The following is a 14,001-nucleotide window of genomic DNA, read 5'->3' as shown; positions in this document are numbered from 1 at the left end:
CTAGGCTCTGCCTTGGCTGAAGCCTGTTGCAGGGTCGCAGGGTCACAGGGTCGCAGCTCACCCCGCCGGCCCAGCCCTGCTAGGAAGGAAACCAACGAGTGCGTGGAGTGGGCTCCGAGGGGCGCTGGGGGGTCCCCGTCCACCAGGAGCTGCCTCCCCACAGTCCCTGCTCGTGGAGGGTCCCTTCCGCAGAGGGCCTCCCATCGACGCTCCCAGGATCACAGGGTCCAGCGTCGGGCAAAGCCAAGAGCAGCTCTGCAAGCAGACGTGGGGGACTTCTGTGCTGGTCTAGACAGGAAGGGAAAGACAGGAACCCCACGAGGATTCAGGAGGCGCCGCTCTGACCCCGGTACCAAGGGTAGGGGCCGCCTGACGTCGTTCTCTCCCTCCGTGGGTTGGGGCGGGCTGGCTGTGACTCCAGGGCGAGACCAGCCCAGCCCGGGTGGGGTCTCTGGGTCTGTTGTCAGTCTCTGCATATGGGGGAACTTCCGCCACGGGCCCCACTGGGACTCTCGGTCTCCCTCTCTGGGGGCATTCTCTCCTTCTCCACCCCAGCCTGGGGCAACCATTAGGGTGGGCGTAGATTAAACTTTTCACCCTTGGAGAAGGGGACAAGACCCTCGAGCTCATTCCGGGGTCCCTCAGACTCCAGGTCCCAGCACCAAGGCCCTTGGCAACCCGTGCCAGGGCTGGACGGCCGGGTGGTGGTCGGCAGGTCCAGAGGCCTCACGCCGCGGACGTTCCAGGGGCTGCGCATCCTGAGCTCAGAGGTGCAGAGCCCTGTGAGGAGCGCTTTTTGTGGGACCAGGGGAGGAGGCAGGAGGGGGATGGAGGGGGAAGGAATACGCGGACGGAGGAAGGGAACAGACACGTATAGAAACCCGCTGTGTGTCAGGAATGTCGCTTGAGTATATAATTCGAGGCTCACAACCCCCTGTGAAGTGTGTGTGACTCTCCTCCCTTACACCCAGGAAAGCCGAGGGGCACACAAGTTGAGCGACTTGCCCAAGGCTGCAGGTAGCAACGGTGGCTCGCGCGGATCTGCAGTCAGGACAACCCAGCAACAGAGAAAGAGCGAGACACGCGGCTCCTAGGCCCAGGAGGGCTCAAGAGGGCGGTTCAGGGGCACCTGGCTGGCTCACGGGGCAGAGCCGGCGAATCTGGAGCTTGAGGTCTTGTTTGGGCCCCACCTTGGGCCTGGAGGCAACTTAAAAAGACAGAGAAAGCCGAAGTTCAGCTCTCTTCCCCTCGACACCTACCCCACCTGCGCTCCGTGTGCCGCCGGGCAGGTGCTGCCCAGGGAAGGGTTAAGCCTCCTCCTTGGCTCCCCCCTGCATTCTTTTGTGCTGAGCTCTGGCTGGCAGCTTATGTCAGGACATCAGGGCAAGAAAGCAGAAAGGACACGGCCAGGGCACCTGGCAATGAATAATCTGCTCGTCCTGGCCCGGCTGCCCCGCGGCTGCCCTGTGTGGGGCGGTGAGGGGGACGGCGGGCAGCGCCAGCGCCGAGGGCAGGGCCGGGGGCTGGGGCTGGAGCTGGCTCCGTCTCCCACGCAGTCACCATCTCAGCAGACCTCCAGTGGCTTTCCCACTGCCCCCCGCCCCCGGCTGCGGCCAAACCCTGAGCAGTCACAGCCGGGGCCCGGCTGTCCCCCGAGGTTGTATCCCAGTCTGGGTCCAGGCTCCAGCGGGCCCTCCAGTCGGCTCCTGGGGGCGCGAATCCTGTAGCCGTGTCTTAGGGGACGGCCGGGTGTGTGTCTGGGACCTCGCGGGGGGAGCAGACAGGAAAGGACGAGGATGCCCTCTGTGAGCTCCCCGGCTCCGTCAGCCTCACCCCGCTGCTGCCTGGCCCTTGAGCTCTCGGCCCCATGGTTCCGGGGCCAGGCTCTCCCCCGCAGCCGGTGACACTTGGCTTCGCCCCATCAGCTGGATCTGCCTGGAATCAAACCTGCCCCCAGCCACCCCCCCCCCCCCCCCCCCCCCGCTTCCTGCCAGGAAACGTCGCCCTCCCTCCTTTCTGTCGAACCAGCTCCCTCACCTGCACCCAGACTCTGTCCCAAAGAAACCCTCTGTGCGGCTTGTCTCTAGGAAGCCTTGACTCATCAAACACCTGCCCATTGCCCTCAAGCTCTCTTGCCCTGCTGGCCATCTTCACGCCCCCCTGCCTGCTGCCGGGGCCAGTACCACCCCTCGTGGGACCCATCCTATGTCTCCTGTCTCGTACCCGACGGTGTGTGCGTGTGCGTGTGCATGTGCTGCGTGTCCTCCGGGGACAGATCCAGCGCCAACAGCTGGGCCCTCCTGGAATCACATTTCTAATAAAGGAGCAGCTTCCGCAAGACTCCAGCCTCCGGCATGGGAACGAGCTGCCTTGAATGGGAGTGACCTGTCTGTCAAGAGGGGGTTTCAAAGAATGGCTTGCCCTTCCTCGGTGACAAATGCTTTTGAGCATTAATGAGGTGCCCGGCACATCGTAGGCAGTCAACAAACGTTGTTAGACAAATTCCAACACGACTTACTCCCCCCACCCACCCCTACAGTCATGTAAAAATTGGCGATTTTGTGCTGATCGGGCCAACCGGTTGGGTCCTGAAGCTTAGGCTGATGTTTAAAGCGTCCTGATGGGGGATCCGTCACCCAGAGGGGAGTCTGGGTAAGCAAGAGGGGACACGCAGTCACCCCTGCAGGAGAGCGGTGCCCCTCAGCTCCCTGGTCTCCCGAAGACCACCGTGGAGGTGCTCGGGATCTGCAGCTGGAACCTTGTCCGCCAGGTTCTGATTCCTGGTAACCAGCTGTGCTTGAGTCGGCGGGAACCCAAACCTTCCCCTGAGCCCAGACGTTCTCGCCTTGCTTCCACCGCTTCCACCGTGCTGCAGAGGGCTGAGGAAAGGCGCGGCGTGTCTGGAACGCGGCGCTGGGCTGGGGCAGGGGCATGGCTCGGCGAGAGTGAGAGCGAGGGACACGCCAGGGACGGGACACCTGGGGCGGCTGGATGGCTTCTCACCGAGCACCCTGGCGGTTGGAAGACTTCCTTTGTTGAGCAAGCCAGATGTTTCCTCACCCCCCACCCCCAGTGAAGGGATTTGGGTGAACACAGAACAAGTGGGATTTGGGGAGTATGCCTCTGCTTACTATTTATTTGTTCTTTCATTATTTTTAGTTTTTTTAAAGATTTTATTTATTGGGATCCCTGGGTGGCTCAGCGGTTCAGCACCTGCCTTCGGCCCAGGGCCTGATCCTGGAGTCCTGGGATCGAGTCCCACATCAGGCTCCCTGCTTGGAGCCTGTTTCTCCCTCTGCCTGGGTCTCTGCCTTTCTGTGTCTCTCATGAATAAATAAAATCTTTTTAAAAAAAGATTTTATTTATTCATTTGAAAGAGAGAGAGAGAGAGAGCACGAGCCAGGGGAGAAGCAGAGGGAGAGGGAGAAGCAGGCTCCCTGTGGGGACCCTGATATGGGACTTGATCCCGGGACCCTGAGGTCATGACCTGAGCCAAAGGCACACACTTAAGCAACTGAGCTACCCAGGCATCCCCCTATTTTTTTCCCCCCATAAACACACATATCAAGTGTCTACTGGATGCCAGGTGCCAAGGAGGCAGATGGGAAGATCCCAGAGTCCGGGGAGTCCGCGTTCTGGGGGCTCCCGGGGCCACGGCTTCTTCCCTGGGCTCCTCGGCAGGCGCAGCCCCAAGGCCGCTGGAATTGCTTGCACCCCGCTTGCAGCAAGTGTCACAACCTCCGGAAGAGCTGCAAAAGCGTGGGTCGCTCGGCCCACCGAGGGATCCTGATGGAGCGGGTCAAGGGGCCTGAGAAGGTGTATTTAAGTCAGTTTCCAGGTGCTGGTGAACCACGGACATGCGGTAGTGTAGACGTTGTACCTTCTGGAAACACCTTTGCCGTGCCCGCATTTCACTGCCACAGTGTCCCTGGGAGGCCTCGAGCCCGAGTGCTCCTTCTCGCCTTCGACCAAAACGAGGAAACGGGAGGACAGAGGGGTTCCGTGATTCCGGGGCACCGCCCTCGTTTCCCCCGGGGCCTTCACACTCCATCCTCAAGCTGTCTGGGAGCTGGTTTCTTCGTGGGCGCTTCCTTCTCTCCAGTGTGACCCTCCGGGGGGCGGAGGGTGTGCCCGTATGTCTGTCCACTGTTCCCGGAGTATCTCGGTGACGGCTGCACATAGCAGGTGCTCAGCAAGTAGTTGTGAGATGGATGGATGAGGGATGGCTGAGATGACAGGACTAGCTAGTCGCAGTGCTGGGGCCGGGGCTCGGCTCCCCTGACTTTTAGAAGCACCTCTGCCCTTCGGGGCCCTCCGCCTGTCCTCCCAGCGGGACCCCAAGGCCCCCTGGGCCTGGCACAGCGGGATCCAGCAGGAGTCGAGGTGCCTACACCCTCTTGCCCCACCGCGTCCGGTGCCAGCCGCAGCCCCTTTTCAGGCCCGGAACCCGGCGGGGGTGGGGCCTGCCTCAGCGTTTGCCCCCACCCCACCCCACCCCACCCCCACTCCCGTGCCCTGTCTCTTGAGCAGCTCTCTCCTGCTCTGTTGGCTGCAGTTTCCAGACCTGCAGCGCGAAGATCCGGGTCCGCCTCCTGCGGCCTGCGGGAGCCCAAAGAGCAGCACATCTGCCGCGGCGCTCACGGCTGCTGACTGCGTGGACCTTGCTCCGATCATAAACTAAGTGAACTCACTTCATCTGCACAACAAGCCTGCCATCATCCCCAAGAAACAGGCGAAGAAATTGAGGCACAGAAGGGTTAAGTGCTTGACCAATGCGCCTCCCCCCCAGGGCTCGTCCTTGGCAGGCCCATGAGGACCCCGTCCAGCAGGCCGGGCCCCGAGGGCTGAGCCGCAGGCCCGGGAGGCGCCTGCTCCTGTGATTTCCCAGGTGGCCCTGAGCAGTGCCCGCGCTGCCGGGACAGCCCCAGGCTCCGTCCTACGCTGTCCCCTCGCTCTCCTCTCCGGCAGCAGCGGGAAATTCCCAGGGAGAAGGACGGGGAATTCCTGGGATCAGGGACACACGTTCCCCAGGAAGCCTCTGCCTCCTGCTTGGTGCGAGGAACAGACGTGCTTGCAGCCTCCACCCCAGCACAGGGGCGGGGGAGTGGATGGGGGGGGCTCATGTTGGGGGCCCGCAGGAAGGGCGGGATGGAGCAGTGGGAGGGGACAGGACCGTCCACTATCAGTACCCCACAGACTACACACAAGCCCGGACCCCCAGCTGCCGTCTAGGACAGGGGATGGGGGGGATGGGAGAGCGGCCCGGGAGGATGGGGGGATGGGGGACAGGGGGACAGGGGGCATGGGGGGATGGGAAGATGGGGGGCGAAGGGGGGAGGGGGATGGGGTGACAGGGGCATGGGGGGGCTGGGGGCCGGGGTGACGGGGTAGGGGGGTGGGGGGATGGGGGCAGGGCTGAGGCAGGTGGGGTGGGCAGGGCAGGTAGGAGAGGCCGGCCTCCCTCCCATCACTGAGCCTCTGGTTCCCTCTAGTGGCCCCGGATGCTCCGAGGCCCGCACCGCAGGCCGCAGCAGAGGGGGCGCTCCTCCAGGGGTTCCCTGAGCGGGGCTCCGCGCCAGGCCCCCCCTCCCCGAGAGTAGGAAGGAGCAGAGGGCTGACATTCGGCTCATCACAAGCCGGCCCATGGCCAAGGGCTACCCCGTGTGGACACATGTTTGGTGGTGGGGCCCCGGGCATCACCCCCGGGCCTTGACGTCCCTGAAAAGTAAGAGGGCTGGTGTAGGTCATCCTTGGGGTGTCCTCCCGGGTGAGAGCTCCGTGGGGCTACACAAAGGAGGCATCAGGAGTTCACCCCCGGGTCCCAGCTGGTGGTGTCGAGCGGCCAGGACGCTCACGTGTGCATGAAGCACCCTGCTTACATCCGCTTACACCCGCTTATACCCTGTTTCCACGGGCCGGCACCTGGAGCGCCCAGGGGTACGGGTGGTGACTTCCTACCACAGCAGCCACCCCACCGGGTGGGAGGTCGTTTCCACGACAGCAGCCTCAGTGCCAGAGGCGTATGGAAGGACCGGACTCCCAGGGGCAGGTCCCGGGCCAGCTGTCCAGTGGGATTAAGAAAGCACAGTTCCAAGGGGGGCTCCTCCTGCCCCCGTCCCCCCTACAGAAGTTGTGAGCCTGAGTCCTGGTGCTGCCCCCGCTCCGGGGCCCCGGGGGGGTGGGGGGTGCTGGCCACACGGGGACAGTCGAGTCCTTGGCTGGTCCGACTTTCGGGTGGACTTCTGCCTCTTAGCTGTGACACCCTGGAGCCCAGGCAAGGTCGGTCCTGAGCCCCCTGAGCCCCCAGAGCCCCAGGAGGGTGAAGGGTAAGAAGCCAGAAAGAGAAGATGCTTGAAAGGCCAACGACCTTCCCTGACCTCGTCCCAGGGCACCTCAGGCTTTTTCTTTCCTCCTCCTCCCCGTCCTCCTCCTTTTTCTTGCCAGTCCTGTCTCCGGGTGGCGGGTGGGGCGCTCGGGGAGGGAGGGAAGCTGTCCTGCTCAGGAAGTCCTCCGGGACAGACATCTGCCACCGCCGTCCTGGGGCCCCGGGGCCTGGTGATCTGCAGCCCCGGCTCCGAGGCGCCGACATAGCAGCCGGCCTCCTCCTGGATTCTAGTGCATTTTCTTCTTGCGCCCCCTTCCTGGGCTGCCTGGGGGCATGGGGGCTCTGGGGCCTCACCCTGCACCCTCACCCCCCTCGGGGCCCTGACCTGCCTGCACCCCCACCCTCATACCTCCCGCCTTCCGCGTGAGCCGCACATAATTGCTTCCAGGACCGTGACCCGAGCGCGGCCCATGCAGTCCCTTGTGCGCAGAGCCCAGGCCCCCGCCCTTGTGCGCCTTCCCTCTAGCAACCTGCTCAAGTCCCCGGCCTCCCCTCCCCTCCACTGCCCTCGGGATAAAAGTAAGGGGGCCTCCGCCGCCCCTTCGGCTCCCCGCACCGGCTCCCGGGCTCTGTCCCCGCAGCCCCCGCAGCCCGGCCGCCCTGACGTGCCTGCTGGCTCTTGGGTGGTCGCCCGGCCACCTCCGAGGCCACTCCTCCACCTTCCCCATTGTCTGTCGGGCAAACTCAGGAGCCAGTGAAATGCCCGCTTGTCTGGAGCCCAGATCTCTGCGGGTTCCCTCGGCGACTCGTCCTCACCTTTCACGGCATCTATCACGCTGAACCGGAGTGACTTATTTACACGCCCTTTCCTCCTCCGACTGAAGGCCCCTCGGAGGCACAGGCCCTTTACGCTTCTGTCGACTGGAGCACGGCAGGTGCTCGGCGACTATTGCCCGCGGCACATGTCCAGGCATCGCGTCTGGATCCGAATGTGGTTCTCCAGGCTCGACGCCGCTGCCTGTTGCTGGCCGTCCACGTGGCAAGGTGGCTGGCGGCGGCCTGGTGCCTGTGAGGAGCTCCGGAGGCAGATCCAGGGCCCGGCTCGACCGCGTACCAGCTGCGTGACTGACCTCTGCGAGCCTGAGAAGTGGAAATAGTAACATTTGCTCCGTAGAGCGGTCGTGAGGGTTGACGGGGAGTCAGCGGGTGCTGGATCCAGTGAGTGTCTACTAAGGCACCGTGGGTAAGTTATTGTCTGGTTGTTTTTTTTTTTTAAGATTTTATTTATTTATTCATGAGGCCCAGAGAGAGAGGCAGAGACACAGGCAGAGGGAGAAGCAGGCTCCATGCAGGGAGCCTGACGCGGGACTCGATCCCAGGACCTCGGGGTCACGCCCTGGGCCCGAGGCAGACGCTCAGCCCCTGAGCCCCCGGCTGCCTGCGTTGGTCACCCCAGTTGGAGCGGCCGGCGGGTCGTCTCCCAAGGCAGAGTCTGGAGCCCGTGGTTTGGTCTTGGCGCCGCCTCTGCACCCCATGGGCCCCTAGGCCAGCCATGTGCCCTCTGGCTCCTGAGGCCGAGAGCGGGTGGCCTCTGAGGGCCCTGTGGCTCTGGTCCGCTGCTGCCCGAGGAGGAGTGTCCTGGAGGGCGAGATGCGTGAGGACAGCAAAGAGTGCTCTATGCCCAGCAGAGGGCCCTGCCCAGCGCCCGGCCAGCAGGGTGGGAGGGCGCAGCGCGAGTCTACTGGAGCAGGCTGGTGATGCCAGACGCCTGACTGGAGGCGGACCAAGCGGCCAGCTGCCTCCAACCAGTCCGCCCGGCGCCCGGGTCCCTCGCCCTCACCTACTGTCCGTGGGGCCGCTGCCTCCTGCTCGTCCGGCCATGCAGTGGCCGTGGCCGCTGACCGTCTCTCTTGCCGTGGTCTTGGCTGCGGGGCCGAGCAGAGTGTGGGGGGGTGCGGCCCCGCACTCAGGCAGGCACGGGGCTGAGGCCCAGGGGCAGCAGAGCCGGCCCAGAAGAGGCACTGAGGACGAGGAGGCCAAGGGGGTGCAGCAGTATGTGCCCGAGGACTGGGCCGAGTACCCCCGGCCCATCCACCCGGCTGACCTGCAGCCCACCAAGCCCCTGACGGCCACCAGTCCCGACCCAGACAAGGACAGGGGCGCCCCGGGCCGCGGCCCGGAGCCTCGGGGCAATCTGACGGGGACGCCGGGCCAGAGGCTGCAGATCCAGAACCCCCTGTACCCGGTGACCGAGAGCTCATACGGTGCGTATGCCATCATGCTCCTGGCCCTGGTGGTGTTTGCTGTGGGCATCGTGGGGAACCTGTCGGTCATGTGCATCGTGTGGCACAGCTACTACCTGAAGAGTGCCTGGAACTCCATCCTGGCGAGCCTTGCCCTCTGGGATTTTCTGGTCCTCTTTTTCTGCCTCCCCGTGGTCATCTTCAATGAGATCACCAAGCAGAGGTTGCTGGGCGACGTTTCCTGCCGGGCCGTGCCCTTCATGGAGGTGAGTGTGTGTCCTGCTAGAGGGAGGCTCTGGGGCTGCAGGCGCCAGGCTGTTGGGAGTGGGACGCGCAGGCGCGCAGGACCCCGGAGGCCTGGAGCCCTGTCTTGCTTCTCTTCCAGTTTGGGCAAGGAGACACCTGCTGTATGGGCTCCTGGGAGCTGTCGGGTAAACTCAGCGGGCAAGGTGGGGCAGGAACGTGTGCGGGAGCCGGCGGGCCGGCCCCAGCCTGGTCTCCCGCGCGGCAGATCTGTCCCCCTCCCTCTTTCCTCTGAGCTGTCCCCTCCCCTGCCTTCACCCCCTTCCATTTTCCTCCTAAAAAATCGCTCTATCTGGGCGGGGTATGTCTCCTTTTTCTCCCTTTGTACCACTGACACTGCCCTGTCCTTCTTTACTTCTTTTTCAAAAAATTGTTTAAAGGATTTATCTATTTATTCACGAGAGACACAGAGAGAGGCAGAGACACAGGCAGAGGGAGAAGCAGGCTCCCTGCAGGGAGCCCTGGGCGAGACTCAATCCCAGGACCCCAGGGTCATGCCCTGAGCTAACCACTGAGCCACTCAGCCGTCCTACCCTCCTTACTTCTGAATACCCTGCTTCCCTAAGCGGACTGGGAAAGGAGACCCCAGTGTCCTGCAGCCCTCCGACCCCCAGCCGGTGTCCACTCCCCATGAATACAAACGTTAGAAGGAAAGTCCCTTCCTTGCCATGATGGGTGTTGCTCTCAGAAACGGTGCTGGAGCCGGGGGTGGGGGGTCAGCGTCAGCTCTGTCTCTGACATGCAGGGGGTCGCTGGGCAGGTCACAACTCCTGCGCAGGTTGCTTAGCTCCCAACCGTGGGGTAGACCAGATGGCCCCGCCGGCAGGTTTCTCTACCCAATTCTGGAGTGAACCACCCACCTCCCTCTCCTTTGGGAACTTCCACCTTCAGACGGGCACACGAGCGGTGGTGGTTGTGTAGACAGCGTGCGGACGGCCGAATCGGAACATTACAGAGATACCCCAATAGACGTGCACCGCTGCAAGCCCCGGGCAGGCAGGCCACTGCGTCCCTCTGCACAAGAGCACGGCATCAGCAGGCGGCCTTTCAGACTTTGGCTATGCTGCAGGGGCGGGGACTAATGAGCACTGGAGTGACTGGCCTCCCCGGGAAGGCTGCCGCTCTAGGGAGGGCGGACGGGGTCGTGGGACCTGGGTGGAGAAGGGATTAGGGTCAGGTGTCTATGTCCTGTGCCCAACTCTGTCCCCAGTTCACTGCATATCAGTGAGGACTTCATGTCTGGACAGACGGAGGCCCAGCAGCTGGTGTGGCCCCCTGGTGTCCTCCCCAACCCAGGGAGACCACCCAACGGGCACCCAAAGTTACTCGAACCTGAAAGAAGATCCTACAACTGGGGCTAGCCTTGACATCCTCGTTGTCATGGGGGCACAGAGCCCAGCACCCCGTGAGAGGTAGGAACCGGGCTTGGCCCCTCACCAGCTCAGTGACACAGGTGACTTACCTAACCTGTCTACACCCCAGGTTTGCCCTCTGTCAGTTGGGGATAATAGTAATAATAAAAGTATCTCAATAGATTCTCGCAGGATTCAGTGAGTAATATGTACAAAGTCCTTAGAGTCAAACTAATTCAGTAAGTGTAGGGTTTTTGCGGGAAAGGGTCTAAGAACCGAGAGGAGGAGGGCAGATGTACGGGAACCCGTGCCTGCACGTGGCTGGCGGGCCGTGAAGCCTGGCCCTGCCTGACCATGGATCTCGACACACCTAACACCTCGGCGGTGGCCGACACAGCCCAGGCCGCCCGCCCCACACCTCCTAGAGGTGGAGATGCCCGGGAGCTGATCGAGGCCCACTTGAGGCTGCGTGGTGGGGTAGGAGGTAAAACACCCCCGCCTGGAGCCCCTCTGCAGGAGGGAGCAGCAGAAGGCAGCTTGGAATTCGGTTTTGTTTTTTGTTGTTTTTGGTTTTGTCCGAGCCCAAAGGCTGCCCCTCCGCCGGCCTGGGCTCCCCCGCCAAGTGAGGGGCACGGGTTCTCACAAAGATCCCTTGGTGGCAGTGCTAATGAGCCAGAGATTGTCTCCCCCGCCAGAAGAGGGAAGCGTTTGGACAGAAGGGGGAATCTGAGCACAATCCCTGAGTGTGGTTGGCCATCGCCCAGCAGCGTGGGAGGGTTCGCCCCTTCCTCTCTTCTCTTCCCCTGCGGCCCTGGCTTCTTCCCCTCAGCTCCTAGGGGGGTCTTCCTGTGTGCTTGGGGCTGCTTCCCCACGCAGCCAGGCCCCGGGGGCTTTTCTGGACAGGACAGGGAGACTGAGTGTGCGAGAGCGAGTGTGAGTGTGAGCCACGTTTGGAAACCATTCACCCTGATGCACATAATGGGACGTTGTGGGGAAGGGACTACGAGGGCCCGGAACCTCTAGGTGTTTGTCTTGGTTCCTCAGTAGAGAGGAGTTTCCAAAGTCTCAGCGAGCGCTCGGGCCCCCGGGGACCCAGGCCATTCACTCCCTGGCCCAAAGGCAGAGAAGGGGGGTGCACAGGGTTGGGCCGGCCTGCACGTGGCCCCCATTGTCCGGCCTGAGCGGCTTCTTCACCTGGCTGCAGGGGTTGCTGACGCGTGTGCAGGGCCTGACGCCTGACGCCGGGAGATGCTCACTGTCAGGCCTGTCCTTTCCGCCCTTGGCACTCAGGCCTGTCCTTTCCGCCCCGTCTCGGCCGGAACCGGGCCCCCTCCTGGCCCCCGGTTTGACCGCGCGCCCCTCTCCCCCACGCCTCTGCCTGCAGGTCTCCTCTCTGGGGGTCACCACCTTCAGCCTCTGCGCCCTAGGCATCGACCGCTTCCACGTGGCCACCAGCACCCTGCCCAAGGCGCGGCCCATTGAGCGCTGCCAATCCATCCTGGCCAAGCTGGCCGTCATCTGGGTGGGCTCCATGATCCTGGCGGTGCCCGAGCTCCTGCTGTGGCAGCTGTGGCAGGAGCCGGCCGCCGGGGGCACCGCGGACTCCTGCATCATGAAACCCTCGGCCAGCCTGCCCGAGTCCCTGTACTCGCTGGTGATGACCTACCAGAACGCCCGCATGTGGTGGTACTTTGGCTGCTACTTCTGCCTCCCCATCCTCTTCACCGTCACCTGCCAGCTGGTGACGTGGCGGGTGCGGGGCCCGCCGGGCCGGAAGGCCGAGTGCCGGCCGGGCAAGCATGAGCAGTGCGAGAGCCAGCTCAACGGCACAGTGGTGGGCCTGACGGTGGTCTACGCCCTGTGCACGCTCCCCGAGAACGTCTGCAACATCGTGGTGGCCTACCTCTCCACGGAGCTCACGCGCCAGACCCTGGGCCTCCTGGGCCTCATCAACCAGTTCTCCACCTTCGTCAAGGGAGCCGTCACGCCCGTGCTGCTCCTGTGCATCTGCAGGCCGCTGGGCCGGGCCTTCCTGGGCTGCTGCTGCTGCTGCTGCGGGGCGTGCGGCGGCCCCGACGCCCCGGGCGGCGGCTCGGACAGCAAGCCCAAGACCGAGATGCCCTCCTCCATCTACTTCCACAAGCCCAGGGAGTCGCCCCCGCTCCTGCCCCTGGGCACGCCTTGCTGAGGCCGGGCTGCAGGCTGGGGAGGCTGGGGAGCAGGGTGGGGGGGTGAGGGTGGAGGGCCGCCCCAGCCTGTGTCTGGTGTTTCTGTCTCCATAGGTCTTGCTTCTCTGCCCGTCTTGCTGTCTAGGGTGGACTTGCTTCCTCTCGTTGGGGTTCGGGTGCAGGCCTGTCAACGCCCCCTCCCCCGTCGCTCGCGGGGCCTTCCTGCCCTGTGCTCTCAACGGGTGGGTGGTGATGCTTCCGGGTCCCCAGAACTGCCTAGAAAGCCCCAGTCCCCCCAGCTGGGAGCCAGAGCTTCGCCTGTCTGTCTTGGAACGCTCTGCCCTTTAGTTGGGCCCTCTCTACGTGTCGGCTCCTGACACTCATCCGTCCTAGACTAGGGGCCCTTGGAGGCCAGCCCTGCCTGGCTCTTCTCCAGACCAGGTCTGCCCTGGGCTCGGACTCCTCCTCCTCCTCCTCCTCCTCCTGGCACCTGCTCTTCTCCCAGAGGATTGCTCTCTCCTTCCTCTTCCTCCTTGGACGTATCCTGGGCTGCCCGGTCCCCACCTCCCTTGGTAGGCCCCGCGCCCCGTAGAAGACCCGTCAAAAACAATAAAGTAGGTAGCAGCACCCCTGTGCCCACTGGAGTTTCTTGCCACGTCCTGCCAGCCCAGACGCACCCAGCCCTCCCCAGGACAGGCGGCGCCCCTGAGGCTTCGTGCTGGCCACCTGGGCCCCTCCCGGCCGTGGCTGGAGTCCTGGGCAGCCCCCCGGCCCCTTGGCTTTCGCAGGCTCAGGACGCAGAGCACTAAGCCTCCCTCCTGGCCTGACCCGAGCGCCCTTGGGAAGCCGAGAGCTGCAAACTCGTCTCTCCTGGAGCCCCCACCGCACTCCCCTCTCACAAAGCCCCCATTCTGGAGGAGCCAGCGGCCTGCCCTCCGTGAGCCCGGGGGGCTTCCAGCCTCTGACTCTGAGAGCTGCTCTTGTTCAGCTTCTAGAACAGACTGTTTTGCCCATAGCCGGCCCAGCTGGCTGGTCCCTGTCTGCCCCCACCACACCCCTTCCTGGCAGCCAGAGCTCCATCCTGCGCCCCCAGAGACCCTTCGGCCCCTCCTGCTGGCCCTGCCCGGGTGTCCCACTTCCGCCGGGTCCCCCCGGCGCCCTTCCAAAGGCTCCCTCACCCTGCTTGGGCCCAGAGAAGCTGGCACAAGGTCAAGCACAAGGGACACCTTGGCCTCGGCCACAAATCACCCCCTGCTTCCTTCAGAACCGCCCCCACCGCCTTCAAGGGCAGCCCTGGGTGTCCCTGGCCACGCCTGCCTGCCAGATCCACCTGGCACATGAGCACAGGGCCTCGGCAGGGTCCCAGGGGCTCGGGAGGATGAGGGACAGCGGTCACTGAGAGCCCCGGGCTCCTTTGTCCTTGTCCACCCCACCCACACCCCTTGGCCTCAGCCCTGCCCGGCCCCAAGCCTCCTTCCCCCCTCTTGGGCATCTTAATGGCCTTGTTCTCCCTTCCTGGCACCCACCCCCAGGACGGGTGACGCCAAGAGAGAGGGAGGCCGTTGCTAAGTGATGAGGCTGCCATGCGCACAGTCTTTGTGCTGGGGAAT

The 14,001-nt window shown here is 64.0% G+C and overlaps 1 protein-coding gene across 1 annotated transcript; it reads left to right on the top strand.

The window, feature by feature from the left end:
* The first annotated feature begins 8,013 nt into the window (after positions 1-8,013).
* On the top strand, positions 8,014-13,018 carry GPR37L1 (G protein-coupled receptor 37 like 1). Its single transcript, XM_038541889.1, has 2 exons — positions 8,014-8,834; positions 11,608-13,018. The coding sequence occupies exons 1-2, from the start codon at positions 8,205-8,207 to the stop codon at positions 12,409-12,411; spliced, it is 1,434 nt and encodes a 477-aa protein (XP_038397817.1). The 5' UTR covers positions 8,014-8,204; the 3' UTR covers positions 12,412-13,018.
* Positions 13,019-14,001: the final 983 nt, after the last annotated feature.

The sequence above is a fragment of the Canis lupus genome, chromosome 7 (assembly GCF_011100685.1).
Source record: "Canis lupus familiaris isolate Mischka breed German Shepherd chromosome 7, alternate assembly UU_Cfam_GSD_1.0, whole genome shotgun sequence".
In the NCBI taxonomy this organism is placed as follows: Eukaryota; Metazoa; Chordata; class Mammalia; order Carnivora; family Canidae; genus Canis; species Canis lupus.
The sequence above is the reverse complement of the archived record's forward strand: the minus strand, read 5'-3'. Positions and strand labels throughout refer to the sequence as shown.